General features: G+C 38.0%; 1 protein-coding gene across 1 annotated transcript in view; it reads left to right on the top strand.

Moving 5' to 3' along the window:
* TRAPPC12 (trafficking protein particle complex 12) overlaps positions 1-17,737 on the top strand; it is a 54,320-nt gene extending 36,583 nt beyond the window's left edge. Inside the window, exons 6-11 of the mRNA XM_009999166.1 lie at positions 108-180; positions 3,909-3,982; positions 12,765-12,863; positions 15,043-15,143; positions 15,932-16,019; positions 17,396-17,737. Of these exons, the coding sequence (XP_009997468.1) occupies positions 108-180; positions 3,909-3,982; positions 12,765-12,863; positions 15,043-15,143; positions 15,932-16,019; positions 17,396-17,638 (678 nt within the window). The 3' untranslated portion in view covers positions 17,639-17,737. The remainder of the gene's footprint in view (positions 1-107; positions 181-3,908; positions 3,983-12,764; positions 12,864-15,042; positions 15,144-15,931; positions 16,020-17,395) is intronic.
* Positions 17,738-17,963: the final 226 nt, after the last annotated feature.

The following is a 17,963-nucleotide window of genomic DNA, read 5'->3' as shown; positions in this document are numbered from 1 at the left end:
TTCCTGCCTGAATTGGTTTTTATAGAGACTGTCAATTGCAGATAGTTTGCATTTAATATATAGTGCCACTTAAACTTATGTTGGTTACTTTAAAATATTTACTACAGATATTAGAAAATTTGGAGCAAGGCTTAGCTGAAGATGGAAGTATGACTAACATTACACAGGAGAACAGACAAGGTAGGTGTTCTTTAAACATTTTTTCATAGACAGTGTGTTTTTATCGCTAGCCTAAATATGCCAGAAGTTTTCACAAGACTGCCCCAGAGTTGTTAAAAGAGTATTTTTGTAATCTCATAGCCGACTCAGCCTCTGAAATGAGACACTTTGTACTTTTATTTCCTAGAATTAATTTCACAGTTTTGCCTTTGATCAAACTGATGCACTAAATCAATTTTTTTCCTACTTAGAAGAAACAAAGAAAATGGCTACTATCCTTTAATAAAGAATATATAAGTGTATTGCTGTTGCAGCTAGATGGATGTTTTCTTATTAAGTGTTGGCTGACTGGCTTGGTCCTCCTGTCTGAAAGCCATTAAACTTCTTTACATCAAACTGTCGCCATACAAGACTTACACTGGCCTAGGATGCTGCTACGCAGATGGCTGAATCTCACATAGCTGCATGGTACTTAGACTTCTGAAGTACCTAAGTCAGTTTTTAGAGTAAGATTTAGATCATATTCATCTACATTGTTGTTTTCATTATTTTATATGCAATTATGTTTTTTTTCTTGTTCCTTTTCTCTTAGTTGTTTAACTTCAATAGTGTAGGATACCTTACTGCATAAAAATGGGTCATCAGAACAAATCCGGTGTCCAACCTTTTTTTTTTTTTTAACAAACAAACAGAACAACAGAATTTATACTAATGACGCCATAAGTATGCTTAAAAATTGGACAAAAGGTGACATTTTAAATGTCATTAGGGATTATATGAACCATTTATGGTGCCTAAGAAGTTGAAAACGTCACACCAAGAAAATAAAAACCTGCCAGCTTCAACTAACAGTCTAAGGATATCTTATCAACTTATTTCTAGGATAACGTTCACCAGGAGCCTGTGGGAAGTAGAATTCTGAGACACAAAGAGGCCGAGTACAATTTTTAGCAGAGTTAAAAAAAATACTATAAACAATTTCCTAGAACAGTGTGTATATGGAAGGGTGCAGACCTATTTGAGCTCTTCTGCCTGGTCTTCAAATTGACTGGATGTAAAGCAGCCTAAATGTGTTATTTTACTTGGCTTAATATGTCATCTAGATCTGCCCTAACAAAGTGAACACACATGTGAGCAGCATGTATCATAAAGGCATTTGCAAATATATCAAAATGGGTACATTGACTACTCTTCTCCAAAGGGTTTAGGAAGAAGACTAATAATCTGATATTGAAGATTTATCTACAGCACTCAAAGAGTTTCTGTTCTCTTCTTGTATCTACTATTCTTTTTGCCTTTGTTCTCCTACCTACTTTTCCCTTATTCCTTTTCTGCCCTCTTTTTGGTCCTTATTATCTCCACATTCTTTTCCTTTTTACTCATTTAAAATCACAACACTGAATTCCCCTTCTAGGTACAAGGACTTGTTCCTAGCTGTGTCATAATCTTGCATCCTGCAGTCTGCCTCACTTGCGTGTTTCTGACTCCTTGCTTTTCCTCTCTACTGCTGCTTTAGAGCTCAACTTGGCTCAGGAGGAGGCCTAGTTAGAAAAGCAGCAGCTAGTGGTTACCAAGGGGCAAGGCTGCTGAAAATTTGGAGAGATCTTTATATGTCTACTGTGCAGCTGCCTGTAGGTTTAAGACTGCCAAAAAGCTCCTGGGACCTTTGCAGAGACTGTTGGCTGCTATTGTCTGTTGAGGTCAGCCAGGTCTGCTCCCTGGCTGCTGCTTTGCTGCATTTGGAGCTCCAGGAGGCTGATAATGGGTTTTTTTCATGTGAGAGTAGCTGAAGCAAACCTTATTAACTTTGTGTGAAGACAGCCTTAATTCATTATGGGGATTACGTTTTGCATGCAATTTCCTTTTTGCTGGTGTGAGAAGGTGCCACACCAATCGACTTATCACACACATCTCTCCATCTAGTCTGGAACAGTGCACCTCATTTGCCAGTTTTTCAACAGAGACGTTTAGCATTGCACCACTTGCCTGATAATGCATTCTGTGAGATGCCAGTTTTGTAATTTCTCAGTGCACAGAGCTCCTGTTGAAATGAATGGCACTGTGGAGTACAGAGTACCTGATAAATAACAAGGAAGAACAAATGCCTAGACAAGGGGAAACACGGCTGCGTGGACCTGCAGAGTAGGTTTCAGGCATTTCAGTAACATAAAATGATCATCTGTTGGTTTTCAACATTGTTTACTGCTTTGCAGATTTTCTTCAATCCTTTTCTAGCAGTTCTAAGAAGCTTCATCCCGCAGGGCTATGCAGTTTCCAGATCAGGTTCCTTTTCAGTTTATAGCACAGTCTGAAAACATGTGGTCTGTCTGCTTTGCAGTCCTTTTAGAGGACCGTAGCTGGTGCTATTGGATTGTTAACAGGAAATCTGGATGTCTCCACTGCAGGAACAAACATCTGATTTGCTGTCACCTAAGTCCTAAAAAGCTGAACATGGTTACCATGAAAGCAAACTGTGAGGACATGCAAAAAGGATAAATTAACATAAATATTACAGGAGAGTTATTTAATTTTTTCCAGGTTTTACGGACACCTACAAGGAAAGAAAAAAATAAACGTATCATGGTTTATATCATCCTCTGCGTTAATAGCAGCAGGGATATGTGGTCAAAGGGGTATATTTAAAACAAAAGCTAGGAGTAATGTATAATTTTAAGGTACAGTAGATAAAATATTGGATTCAGTCTTGGCTCCTCTTTTGACAAAGAAAATTTGGGAATATTCGTGGGTTGTTTTTTTGTTTTGTTTTGTTGTTGCAGAGAATTGAAGGAGGTTTTCAGAATGAGAGTAGGCATTTCACCAAGCTCTCTTCTTATTTGTAATGGTGTTTATGTGTACTGAAAGAATTATATATGTGACCTGGCATGCTTTCATCAGAGACTACATTATTGATACAAATAAGTGGGCTCCATTATCAGAATCTCATTGAATTAGCATCTTCAGCATTTTCTCCCCCCTTCTGAACTCATTACAGTGACCTTGACTGAGATTTATTTTCCAAGTATACTAAAGTAATACTCCTAATTGTTTATTTTTGAGGATTAGGGGACTATTTCTAGCACAGATCTATGCTATTGTAACACAAGAGAAAGTAAGAATCTATGGGAACCATTCTCTTACAACATCAGGAGTCTGTCTGCAAAGCAAGAGAGAGCAATCTGCCACTGCAGCTTTTAATGCCTGCAAGCTCCAGGAGCATGGGGAAAGCAGACAGGCTTGGCAGATTTTTCCAGCATATCTCTAAGCCAGAGGCAAGCACAAACAGTCCCAGACTCAAACAGTTCTCACCCTGCATGTTTTGGCTCTGAAATGACATTTTAGCTGTGTTTGATTTTTGAGTTTATCACATTTAATGCCGTAGATTACATGTTTTTAAACTGATGCTCATTATCGCTTGAATCATTTTATGCACCTTTTGTTCTGATATTAGAAAATGCCTGGCTTCTTTCAGCGTTTAATATTTGGCCTGAGCTCAAAGCTGAGTGGCTGTCTATTGCTCTGTGTTGTTCTATTGTGTATGGTCCCCAGAGCCGCTTGAGCAGTTCCCTCAGAGATGCAGAATTTTCTGTCTGATGGTGCAGGATGGCTGAGAATTAAAAATTCTAGGCTAAAACCCAGTGATGTTAACAAGGGGGATCTTTCAAAATTGTAATTCATAGGACCAATAATTGATGGCAAGAAAGAACCTCTACTTTATTTGTGTAAATTCACAATCTGCTCTTACTTTGCAGCCTCTGTTCAGCTGTGGAGGTCACGTCTGGGCCGGGTGATGTACTCCATGGCAAACTGTCTGCTAATGATGAAGGTACGTGGGTGGCAGCAACTGCAGAGGTACCGTATATTCCAGAATAGAACATTAGAGAAAATGCAGGAGAATTACTGGTGCATAGATAAGGAAAAACTTACCTAACTGTATATGGAGGTTTTGCTTAGTGAAGGATTAATTAGATTTAATAATGTCTTATCTAATAGGTAACCATTTGCAGTAATATTATTTGGGAATGTATCTGTACTTATTTCTTCCCAAATCATCCTAGAGAATATGCAATAACAATACAGAATTTGCATTTTTAAATTGAATTTTTCAAACACTTAATGCTGTAATTAAAAGCAATTCTGTGCTCTATCTTTTTCAAACTGTGTACGAGGAATGTTATTCTATTTGTGAGCATTAATAATACTGTAGCCTTTGTATATGATCAAGATCTGGAACATCTAAATACATCCTCCCTTGTCAGCTTATCTCAGTTGTAGGATATCTTCTTTCAAGTTAAATCCTCAGTAATAGATAGGAAGGGAAGAGAAAGGAATAGAAGTAAAAGTAACTGACTTCCACTGTTGTTTGGGGTTTTTTGCCCCCATGTTTCCCCTTTACATGTTTCCCTCTAAGCAATCCTACTCCATTTGGTGCAACGCTCTTACCTTGTGTTAAGGAAGTAGAAATAAAACTTCTGACTTTCACCTCATGGTCAGGAAAATATGGATGTCGCCATTCTGAGCTTGCAACAAACTGCTGTTATCTGAGCTTAGCTGTACTTCACAAATCAATTAGCAGCAGCAGCCTGGAGCAGAGCTGTCAGCAGTATAATCTCCAGAGGCCAAGATTTGCACTCCTTGCTCCCTGCTCTTTGATTGCCCAAGGTCATGGTCATGCCAAACCTGACTCTCTGATGTTTACTAAGCTACTTCCCCAACGGGGCTCCATTCTTAGTATTACGATACCTCAAAAAACATTAATTTTTTAGTTAGATCCACTTAACCAAATACTACTTCATATGAAATGGAATATCCTTATGAGAATCAGGGAAAACAGAAATTCATGTTCATAATGATATTGCAATCAGAACGTTTCTGTCTTGAAATAATTGTCCATTAAACCATGAGGTGTTTTTACCAATTAGTAAGTTTTGTATTTTGAAGTAGGTGCTTGACATAGTTCAATTCTTAAGGAACTTTCTTTTCCAAAAAGCAGATGGAGAAAAGTGTGAGTTGCCTTCCCAAACTAAGTATAATATATAAATAAGAAAATGCTGGTAATATAGCTTTTCAAGAAGTTCACTTTGCTTTTAACTGTGAATTGTTTTTAACACTTTCAGTGTTTCACTTCTCATGTACACACAAATCCATTCTCATGCATAGTTCTCAACTTTCTTCTGCTTTGGTCCTGTTAGTGTTGTTTTCTTCTGGTAATAGAAATATATTTGTGAATACTGATTACCAACTTTTTTGGAAATTGTGCTTCAAAAATTCTGAAGCTCAGATACTTCTTAATTCCGATTGTATTTAGGGCCTATCTCACAGCTGTTAAGTTAGAAATTTATGGTTCCATAACAACTTCCAGATTACCCACAACTGCTTGTTCATGCGTACTTACAGCTGAAATTTGTGTTTCAGTGCATTGGCTATGGAGTAATTGAGTCTCTCAGCTTTCAGAAATATCCCTATATGGAGAAGTAGAGAGGTTTTAAGAAATACTTTTCAAACTTTGTTGTGTTGCAGGTCTAACAGTAGTAGTATAACTGAGTAATAAATGAAGTTCATTTTTGCACTTATGTGACAAATCTTCTGTAAGAAAATGATATTGGTTATTTATAAATTTAATAATTTCAAGACCATTCTAACATGCAGCAATGCTATAGTAATCTTCTTCACCTTCTACAGTATTCAGTATGAAACTGTTTCTTCAAATAATTTTTAAACACACTTTTGTTAATTGTCCTATGAACAATTATATTAATTGAACAGTTCAACATAGTTATAATATATAATATTATTTGCTGTTGTGTAATACACTTTTAAAACTGCATTTGTTTTTATTCAAGTATTTCAAGTGTATGTAATTAAAAAAAAACACAACTATTTCATTCTCCAAGCCAGTGCCTTCTATTGCCATCTAGTGAACATTTACAATATTGCAATATGGTCATATTTGATCATCAAGTACTGTCAGGTTAATGGAATAGCTTGTGCTATTAGCAAAGTAATAATAATCATTTATTAAAGTAAAACTATGTGACACTGGCATTTAAAAAATGAAAACTTATTCTTTTATTTTTACTAACTTCTTTCTTTGGCCAAATTACTTGAGTAATATTTAAAACAAAACAATCTTGTCAGGATTGACTCTTAAAAAAAAACCAACGAACAAAACAAAAAAAAACCCTCTTTGATTTTATGTTGGGCCTAAAATTATTTACATCTGCTTGAGTTATCCTGAACTCTAATTAGGTTTATTTCATGTTGTATCTCTTCTGCATTACTTATCTGATTCAAGGAATTCCGTTTATGTAGCACAATTATTTTTGTCTTTTTAAATATGGCCTCATGAGTTTCATAGCAAAACATCCCATTAAATTATTTGTATGGAGGGGTATATTGTTTTGGAGGTAGCGAGTGAGGTGCAAAGAAGTGATTAACCCAGATTTGTGCAGGAAACCTGTAATGGAATACAGGTAAAATGTAAAGGAGATTAATGACACATCTTCCTTACCCTGGGACCATCTTCCATAGGTACTGAATTCTGTCTGCTGTGTCCCTTTATTTGTGTGACTGATGATCCAGTTCAGTAGCAGCTTAAGGCAATCTTACTATACAGTCTTTACCTATTCATACCCTTTTTTCAACACAGCCTTTGTTAAATATTTTCTGGCTTCTTCCCGTGCTCCACTATTGAACTTAACCAAGTGAGAAAACCAAAGAAATGGTGGATCTCAGTTGTGTCAACTGAATCATTTTTTCCCATTTCATGCAAAGAAGGGGCAATTTAAGGGATGAGGTAGAAATACAGCAGGAAGAGAAGGGGAGAACACCTAACATATGTCACGGTAGGCTTTTGCTTACGAGAACTGTGGGCTTAAGGCACTAGGAAAGTGTACCCTGAATATACCAGCCTGAGGAAATATTATTTTAAAATGCAGCTGATTGTGTGCATTGCTTCATTTCAGCAATCTAATTGCAGAATGTCTGTCATTTTATTAAATTACCATGGAAGTATCTTGCAAACTTTTAAAGTTCTTTTCATCTGAGCTAAAAATCACTTTTGACATTACCTTACCAGACTTTTACCCCTCTGAGGAATAAACTATTAAGTACTTTCCGTATATGTTGTAAATGCACTCTAATTAAAGGCATGTTTTTCACTTTTTAGAATTTTTTCAGTGTTGTCTTAGCTTTTGTACAACTCTCCCTTTATAAAAAGAAAAGCATGAGGATTGATTTTGATTTGGGTCTAATACAATTAAAACTGTACAAAGAAGGAGCTAACAGCTTCTGCTGGTGACGCAAGGAACTGATGCCTGAGGACTTGGGTTCTCTATGATTTAAAGGAGAAAGACTGCATGAATCATCGAGTCTTTTGCCTAGCTGTGCTGCAATACTGCTCTTTGGATTCATGACACTGTGAATCTCTGCTTTCATAACCCTTCCACAAGTGCACTAGATAGAAAGGAAGGATAAGTTATCCTTGTCCTCACTTCCCAAAATACAGTGTTTATGAACTACAGACTTCATATAACTAAAGCTTATTTTTAGTCTATGGTTTATTGAACCTACTTTCAGCATTCTACACATCATGGTCACTTATGGTTATTTCTAAATGTCTCCTAAATAATATTTTAAATACTTAAGATGGTGATGACTGAAATACAAAAACATACAATGCAGTGACCAAAAGGGAATTACAGTTACACTGCAGTGCATCAAAGAAAAAAAAAACTACTTGCCATTTTTGTGCAAGTAGATCCAATGGCTTACTACTACTATTTTTGATGAGTATATTTCATGTTAGCTACAAACTTCCATAATAAAAGAGATTTTTTAATTATAAAACAAAAGGCCAGCTCTCATTCATATCTGGAACTGTGTAACTTCCGTGCTACTTTTGGGATTTTTTTACAAGATGTGGAAAATCTGAAGGCTTGCAGTCTTTAGAAAGGCCATGACAATACATCAGCCCCACCTTTAAGTCTTAACATTACAAGCTGTAGCAATTGAATTTTTTACTAGCAGTACCTAATGTGTTTTACTTCTCACAACCACAACTTGTATCAACCAAGGCTTTGCTCCTCTGGTAGGATGTCTATTTATCGTTCTCTCAGACATGTTTTCTTGTACTATGTCACATTAGCAAAGCTGGGAATTATAACAAAGTAAATTTTAGTAAATGAGATCAAATCTCATCTACTTCAGGAGGAACTGTCACATCAGATGCTTTTATAACTTACTATGGAATAGTATCATTCTGTAGCACATGTAAGATACTCTAGAAATCTGCTACTGCTTTTGTGATGGGGGGTTGGGGAGGAAGAATAAATGCATATAAAAGGCACTGTGGGATCCTGAAGTAAGTACAAAATGATGTATTGAGAAGCAAGCCTCAATATTGTGATAATGTTTTACAGTTTCACCCTGGGGCCATCCTTGCCTATGCTTAGAGGTGGCTTTGGACACACATAACTTAATCTCTTGTGATCTTCTGGAAGAAGTGGGTCCCATGCCTGCAATAGGTACTTCAAGGCATGGGGTGCATAAACACAGATGCTGAGTGCTGTGCCCTTGCGTTGGAACAGGTGCCCTATCCACAAATAAAGTGCATAGACTCCTAACGCTTCACCTCTACTGTCTCTTTTTAGGAGGTGTGAATCATAGAATATTTTGGGTTGGAAGGAACCTATCAAGGTCATCTAGTCCAACCCCCCTACAATAAGCAGCGACATCTCCAAATAGACCAGATTGCTGACCTTGAATGTCTCCAGGGATGGGGCCCCACCACCTCCCTAGGCGACCTGTTCCAGTGATCTACCACCCTCATATTAAAGAACTTTTTCCTAATGTCCAACTTAAATCTGCGCCTCTCTACCTTGAAACTATTACCTCTTGTCCTCTCGTTACAAGCCCTAGTGAACAGCTCTTCCCCAGCCTTCTTAGAGGCAACTTTCAGATATTGGAATGTTGCTGTATGGTCTCCCTGGAGTCTTCTCTTCTACAGATTGAACAACTCCAACTCCCTCAGCCTGTCTTCATAAGAGAGGTGCTCAAGCCCCCTGTTTATTTTCATTGCACTCCTCTAGACATGCTCCAACAGGTCTACATCCTTCTTGGGCTGGGGGCTCCAGGGCTGGACACAGTACTCCAGGTGAGGTCTCACCAGGGCAGAGCAGAGGGGCAGAATCATCTCTCTTGATCAGCTGGCCACACTTATTTTGATGCAGCCCAGGATGCAGTTGGCCTTCTGGGCTGCAATTGCACATTGGTGACACATGTCCAGCTTTTGATCCATTAGTACCCCTAGGTCTTTTTCCACAGGGCTGCTCTCTAGCATATCTTCCCCTAGCCTGTATTCATATCTTTTGTTGCCTGGCCCAGGTGAGGGACCCTGCACTTGGTCTTGTAGAACCTCATGAGAGGTGAACCAGGTGAGGTTCACCTGGGCCCACTTTTCCAGCTTGTACAGGTCACTTGGGATGGCGTCCCATCCCTCAGGCACATCCCTTGACACACCACCCATCTTGGTGTGATCAGCAAACTTGCTGAGGGTGCTCTCAATGCCACTGTCAATTAAACAGTACTGGTCCCAGTACGGACCCCTGAGGGACACCACTTGTCACCATTTTCCATCTGGACATCAAGCCATTGACCATTATGCTCTGGATGTGACCATCCAGCAAATTTATTATCCACTGAGCAGTCCACCCATCAAACCCATATCTTTTCAACTTAGAGAGAAAGATGTTGTGGGGGACCATGTCAAAGGCCTTGCAGAAGTCCAGGTAGATGACATCTATAGGTCTTCCCTTGTCCACTGATGCAGTCACTCCATTGTAAGCTGTAATGTTGGTCAGGCGGGAATTTCACCTGGTAAAGCCATGCTGGTTGTCCTGAATCACCTCCGCGTGCTTTATGTGCATTATCATGTCTTCTAGGAGGATCTGTTCCATGATCTCCCCAGGCACAGAGGTGTAGCTGACAGGTCAGTAGTTGCCAGGGTCCTCCTTTATATCCTTTTTCAAAATGGGTGTAATGTTTCCTTTCTTCAAGCCATTAGGGACGTTTTACATACTCCTAGTTATAACACATACAGTGATGTACGGTGACTTGATAGGAATGCACAGGGGAATGAAGATTTGTTTGCCTGATAAGGCCAATTCCATGAAACCCCAACAACATGGACGTCCAAGACACTACTTGGCTGCTTCCTTCCAAGGCTGGCTACCAACTACACTAGGGCAGCCTGTGGTGTTATCATTGTGCAAACAGTGCCCTCTGGTGCAGCTTCTTCTGGCCGAGACTTCTTTGCTGTCAGATCATGCTAAGCTGTTAACTGAGCTGACAGAAACACTTTTCTGTCAGTTTTAACTGCATGATCTCCTGGGATTTGTTTATCCACCAGTTTGGGGATGTGACTGTAACACCTCCCCTCCTTCATGGTTGTGCTGCACATCCTTGTGTAGTCTAAGTCTTAGTGTGCGCACTGGTTAAGGGGCAGCTTTAGACCACAGAATGGAAAACATTGAGCAAAAAAGCTAAAATTGGATATAATAAAACAGTTTCTCCAGTGAGCACATTTTATGTTTAAAGGGATAAAATTCACAGTTATAGGCAGTCCTTTAGATTTTGTAAGTGACACTCTTGCAGGTATTAATAGCCGCAAGAAGCGTGGCTGGGGTTCCTCTACTGAGGCAGTTCAGAGGGTTCCTGTTCCAAGTTTTTTATGACTAACACTGTGGGACTCCATGATCAGTGAAGTCCTGTAGTGAGAGATGTTACAGTGAAAATGGAACTTTATGAAAAATTCTGGTAGCATAAATTTCATCACATTTGAGTTCTGAATGTTAAATAAATCAAAATTTAAATATATTTTTACATATATGGCCTGTTGTCTTTGCTCTGAACTCTTTCCATTACCAATAATAAGCATGAACATGGCATGGCACATGAAAATTGGAATAAACTTTAAATGTTAATAATTCATTCTTCAGAATTAATCATTTTACCCACAGAATATGAGTTGTTTGTAAAAGAAAGGTCCTGCAGGCCATGTAATTTCTCTTTCACACAGATCAGCCTCCAAAGAGTTCTCTTGATATTTTTTTATGTGTGTATGAAACAATTAGTATGTTCCAAATAGTGACCTAGTGCATGGGTCAAGTAGGGTTCAATCATTTTAGTTGTGACCTCAGGAAAAAAAATTCATTGCACCTCTGGCACATTGCCTCCTCAGACTAAGCAGAAGATGAAGAAAAAGTACCTTTACCAGTAGCTACGATTACATTAGGGACAAGTTAAATGAGTACTATAATTTTACAAAGAAAAATGGTAGGGTAAAGAGTATCCTAAAATGTCTGTGCAGTTTTGAAAGATTCTTCTTTGATGTATTTTGCTTCCTAACACCCACCACAAATTCTTCCATTAAGTTGAAGTGCAGGACTATCAGGAATCACTGGGTTAGTACAGCACAGAATCTTCTGTCTTTGCATATGCCTGGCTTTTATAAGAAAATGTTTACTTTCTCTGCCTCTGCTCTGAATTGCTCCAAGAAGCTATAGCTGAGGTTAGTGTTACCCTGTGCCCCGTGAATGTACCTACCTCATCTTCCAGCCAGCAGAGAGTGCTTGCAGAGTTTCTCAGGTGTGCCTGCCAGAGACCCGGTAGCCACACTGTAAAAAGTCATTTAGTGCCTAGATCTTTGCATCACTGCTGGGCTGCATGGAACAGCCAGACTGCAGTAACCAGTCACATGGGCATTTTTTCCTGTGGGAAGTGGGACCATGATTTTGTTTAATCCTCTGTCACTGGGTATTCTGTAGAGGGTATGGTTGCACTGCATCTTGAGCAGGCATATCTCAGAGCTGCTACTTGCCAACATGATGTTTGGGCAGATGAGTGTGTGTGGGGTCACTTGTGAAGCTTCCTGGAGTTCAGAAGCAGCCCACACCACACTTTGTTTTAGCCCAAATCCGCTTTTTATTTACATTACCCGCTCATTTTCCTTTTAAACAGTTTGGTAGAAGGGAACAAAGGTTTGGGTGGAGGGATAGAAAAGGTCTAGTTTCCCTTGGCAGTTGTGCTAGTTGGTCATCTGAAAATGTGCATGAACTGCAGCTTCTGATGCATTATGTTTTTCACAAGTTAAGAGCACGTACACAAGCAGTTCCCGAAGCTTTGGAACAGGGTTTGTTAAACCATGTAAATTATACATACATTAGAAACATGTATGTATACATACATGAAACACTTCTGAAGTATGTATGCCCCTGGCACACAGAAGACTTTTTACTTTCATCCTAAATAATAATCTTAGCTGAAGAGTAAATGTTCAGATTTTTTGTTCTTGGCATTTAGCTACAAATAGAATATGATCCATTTGGAAAAAAAAAAAAGCAAGACCCCCTGTGTATGCAGTTCCAGTATAACTGAGAAAATATCAACATAGTCAGCTACTAGTGTCTGCAGTGATAGGTAGAAATTCTGTCCCACTGATAACTTGTAATTACTTTAATTCTGCTTTCACATGTATTTAAAAAGAAGGCAACGTAAGGGCTGAAGAATGCTGAGCTTAAATATCTGGTCATGTGCTTTTCATCCCTTAGGACTATGTGCTTGCTGTAGATGCTTATCACACTGTCATCAAATACTACCCACAGCAAGAACCTCAGCTGTTGAGTGGAATTGGAAGGATTTTCCTTCAGGTATGCATTTTATTCTAAATCTGCTAGCTAAATTGCTGTTGACAGCAACTTAGTGAAGAATTGTTGCATTTAAAACTACAGCTGTTTTTATAGGACATGGATCAAGTTATAGAGGCAGTGGTCAAACCAAAAAAAAAGTTCTACCATGTGATATTAGATAAAGTTAGGAAATATAAGGCACCTGTACATCCATGTACATTAGCAAACAAAGTTTGATAGTCCCATAAAAAAATGGGGAAGAAATCTAGATTAACCTTAAAATGGATGTTTCCTGTATCTAAAAAGTATACTGGAAAAGCCATGCACTGGAAGACTAGAAATATTTGCTAGATGGTCTTTTCCACAAGGATCCCTTTAGAGTTTGCAGTGTTTATATTTTTCAGTTAGGTGCTTGTATGATGAAACTAGAATCATGCATGTAAAATTTACCAAGCTGAGAGTTGTACAGACACTGTGAAGGGCAAGATCGGAATGCAAAATAATCTTGACAAGTTGAGAAACTGAAATGTTAAATTGGCTGTGATTCAAATGGCAAAGACAAAATACTACTAAAGACTGAGTAATACACAAATATAAAATGGGAAACAACTGGTTAGACACTGTTCTGTAGAAGGGAATTAGGCTAAGGGTAAGCAACTACATATGGGTAAACAAATAGGACTTCCAAAATACTTGGACATAAAAGCAAACTTCATGTTCACATGTGAAACATAAAGTAATCCTTTCATTCTTACTGCTGGTCAGCGGCCACTCAGGGAGGATGTGAAGTAACAAGAAAGAGTTCAGAGATTAATAGCAAGAGTGATCAGAGAATCTAGAAATAATCATCTGTGAGAAAGGGGTGACCACAGATTTGCTTGAAAATTGATTATAATTCTAGAAAAAGAAACACGGGAGAAAGTGCAATAAAAATTTTCAAGTATGTAAAAGGCTGTGAAAAAAGAGGAATTTTACTGTTCTCCCTGACCACTATGAACACCATAAAAAGTTGGGGTAAAAAGGGAAGCAAGATAGAATTAGAGTGTATTTTCTAATACCATGGGTTTGTAAGAATTCAGGAATAAGTTTCTAGGTAGGCTGTGGAATATTACCCATCTAAGGACCCTACTCTAAGAACTTCAACACATTTGTCACAAACATTGTTGATAATGTTGATCCCGTTCTTGAACTAACAGGTGATCTCCAGGGCCCCCTGAATCTCCTCATCTGAGGGTTGCCTGGTTTTCACAGCATATGCTCCTGAACTAGTGTAGTTTTACTCATTTTGACAGATTTCTTTTACCCAGTACTAAGTTTTCTTCTTCCATCTCTCCAGCTTGAAATTAGACACTGTATTGTGAAACCTTACCAAAAGTGTGTCTTTCTATGAAACACACCTTGGTAACTTATTTACCAAAGGGCCCATCTTCAAAGATTTTTTTTTTTCATCTCAAATAGCAATGCATGGGACACGTACTCTTCCTTTCTAGGAATCCACTTCACTGTCCTCCCCTCGCAGCTTTTAAATCCCGCATTCCTTCAGCCTGCACGATGCACTCACCAGTATTTTTCAATCTGCAAGTGGACTGTTCCCCTGACACTGTCAGTGACCCTTTGCATTGGAGTTGTTTTATGACATGTTTGGCTCTCATGCACTGAAATCATCCTGTGGTCCCTGGCTATGACCTGTAAGCTAGGGGTTAAGCAAGTATGGGTCCTGTGCTCGCTACCAGGCCACTGTATTCCAGTTATCCTGCCTGTTGACAGCTTCTGCCTGTGGGCAGTTTCTCTCTTCATTTCCTGCAGAGTAACACCCAGATACACCGGAAATAATTCTGACCATTTCTCAATATTAGCTAAGTTTATGAACTTTGGAGTCATTTACAACAAAAAAGCCAAAGGAGGATGTGGGGCATCTCTGCCCTACAATCCATGAATGCTCCACAACCCACAGCTGAGAAACACTGCCTCAGATAAAGTTGCTCAAGCTTTTGGGTCTCTTCAGGACCTTAATGTGGCTCTTCAGGTACCGTGTTTTATAACGGATGTTACCCAGTTAGCTTGGTGCCAAACAGTTAGATAATGGACTGTGATATGTTTTCATGTTCTTATCCTTTGTAACAGATATAATCAGGATCTCTGATAATCTGGATCTCTTTTCTTCTTATTGCAATAACTTTCTTATGATTTTACTGTCTAGATTGGAGACATAAAAACCGCAGAAAAATATTTTGAAGATGTTGAAAAAGTGACTCAAAAACTGGATGGACTACAGAGCCAAATTATGGTTTTAATGAACAGGTAGAGAATCTAATAGCTAAGTGAAATTTAAAAATACGGTTTTGCAAAGTATGTGTTGTGAGCATTAAACTACCCTTGAGACAATCCCATGCACTTTCTCTTTTTTATGTAACTACATCTGTCATAAGTGGGACTGAATGGCATATAGACCCAGGAGATCTGTATTACTTGGTGCAGTCATATTATCCTGGATTGAAATTGTGATCCTTCAGTTGACTCTACAAAGCTTTTTGTCATTCTTCCAGACATTGCATATTTTCACTTTGCTTTTTCAATAACTTAGTAACAATAACTTAATAATAAATAACTATTTTGGGCCCTTAACCTACAGTCAGATCTGCTAGTAAAGTTACTGCCTGGTAGTTTCAGAGAGAGCTGGAATACATTGTAGAAAAATCAGCTTCCTGATGAGTGGACTTGGTTTGTAACCAATAGCACATTGGCTTAATATATTTAGAAAATACTATTCAAAAGTGCTCTGAAAATTATATAGTATGGCTAATTTCATGAAGAGAGACAATTCCAGGAAGAGAGTATCTCCATTTAAATTAATAAAAACAAAATGAAGACTGTTTCTTTGGTAGGCAGAATATGTAATAGCCAAACGCTTCAAGTTGTCATTCCATTTGTCTGTATCAGTGTCTCCTTGCTGGTTGTAATGAAGAGCAAATGTCAAAAACTCTCACATATATAACAGGAGAAATTAAAAATTATGTCCTTTCTTTTAAAAATACATTATCACCTTGGATTTTTGAGAAGAACTCATTCGTATGTCATTTACTTTCTAGAGCGTTTCTCCACCTTGGTCAAAATAATTTTGCAGAAGCTCATCGATTTTTCACAGAAATTTTAAGGATCGACTCATCAAATGCTGTGGTAAATCTCCCAATTGCTACATTCATAATGAACCCTTAAATTATTCCCAAGTGCTTGGATTTAATTAGTACCCGGAGTATGCTCAGAGCTTTACAGAAAAACTGGATGTGGTGTGTGTGCCAAAAGGTGTATAGTATAGAGAAGATACAAATTGGGATGGGAAATGAAAAAAAGTCTACATGAAGAACATGAATATTTTGGCATGCATGTAGGAATTCCAAAATGTGATCTTTTATAGGATCTTTTGCATTCACTGTTTTTAGCATAGACGTGCATGTCAGAAAAAGAAATGGCAGCTGCCAACATATATAAGATTAGCTTGATTTCACACAACATTGAAGAGATATTTTAATTTTAAACACGACATTTTTAACACATTGCATATCAGAATCTTGGATTCCAATCACAAGAGGAGGTAAGAGAAGAGCTGTTTATTTACTTGTGGGTTTTCTACATTTGGCAACCTTCAGTGCGTGGTCATGTAACAGTGTTGCTAAGAGCTGAGACAGCTGATCCCCAGCAGCCTGATCAAGGCCATTTAAAGACTGAAGGAACCGAGTTTAAGCAGCACATGAATTGAATTATTTTGCACACTATAAAATAGTATGTGTTACAAATCACATGGGATCGGTGAGGTTTCTTGAAGAGAGAGAAAAAAAATTTTTTTTTAAAGGCTGTGTTCTTCCTTTACCTCCAGCTTTCAGAAAGTATGAAAGTTGCTGCTGCTAAACATGTTGTATGACTTTTTACTGTTGGAGTAGTCCGGTAACTCATAAAACCTGTGTTGTGTGGAAAACTGACATGATCATTTATGATGTGTTTAGACTGCCCTATCTACTGAATTTAGCTGAGGTCAGTTGTAGATGCCTTTGTGATGAGACAGTTTCTTCCTCTTTCTGATGTGGATCTTCTGTATGTAAGCCAGAGAGAAAAACTTTTATGAAGACACAGTAAAGTTATTTTAAAAAAAAACACACCAAACTCTGAAAATAACAGCATTCAGAGCCTCATGTTGTTTTTGAAATCTGTTTCAATTTACTTTCAAAATTAACTGACTAATGTCCTATACTATTTTTATTTCACTTTTAGACTCTGTCTTTTGGATTTTCAGCTCTTAGAACTCAGCAGATCCTACTGGCACAGGATAAATATTGAAAGTAACATAAGAAGAGGATTGGATTTTATGATAGTGTTTTAGTTACTCTCATGCACACACACACACAAAATAGTAATTCTTAGCACATAGTAAATCTGTTGTAACTCCAGATGCTAGACTTCTTGTTTTTTCCTTCTCTCATCACTTGCAAATACATATGTGTATACATATACACACACAAACGTATTTATTTTTTTATTTACAATCTCTTTTTCTCTAGGCTAATAACAACGCTGCTGTTTGTCTTCTTTATCTGGGAAAACTGAAGGATTCCCTGCGGCAACTGGAAGGAATGGGTCAGCAGGACCCTAAACACTACCTGCATGAGAGTGTTCTCTTCAACTTGACAACAATGTATGAACTGGAGTCATCTCGCAGCATGCAGAAGAAGCAGGCACTTTTAGAGGCTGTAGCTATCAAAGAGGGTGATAGCTTTAATACTCAGTGTCTCAAGTTAGGATAGAACATTTCCAACCAAGTTCTTTCCAGCAAGGCTGATTTTTTAAATTGTATATACAGTTGCTGATGTGTAAATGTGAAGTAAAATCTATTCAGTTATGAATATTTGGTGGCATTACTACAGAATCTGTTGTCTCTAATGGTCTGCTCATTGTGAAGACTGCTGAGCTAGAGCAAGCTTCACCCCTACAAGTCATTTACTGGTTAATTTTTCCACATTACAGAGTACTATTTATATATATATGCACACATACAGTCAATTACTCAAAATCTTTTTATAAGAAAAACTGACCTTATATTGTCTTGATGATTGTTATTTTTTCAGTAAT

Source organism: Chaetura pelagica, unplaced genomic scaffold (genome assembly GCF_000747805.2).
Source record: "Chaetura pelagica isolate M959 unplaced genomic scaffold, ChaPel_1.0 scaffold90, whole genome shotgun sequence".
Classification (NCBI taxonomy): domain Eukaryota; kingdom Metazoa; phylum Chordata; class Aves; order Apodiformes; family Apodidae; genus Chaetura; species Chaetura pelagica.
This window is presented reverse-complemented; position numbering and strand designations above follow the sequence as displayed.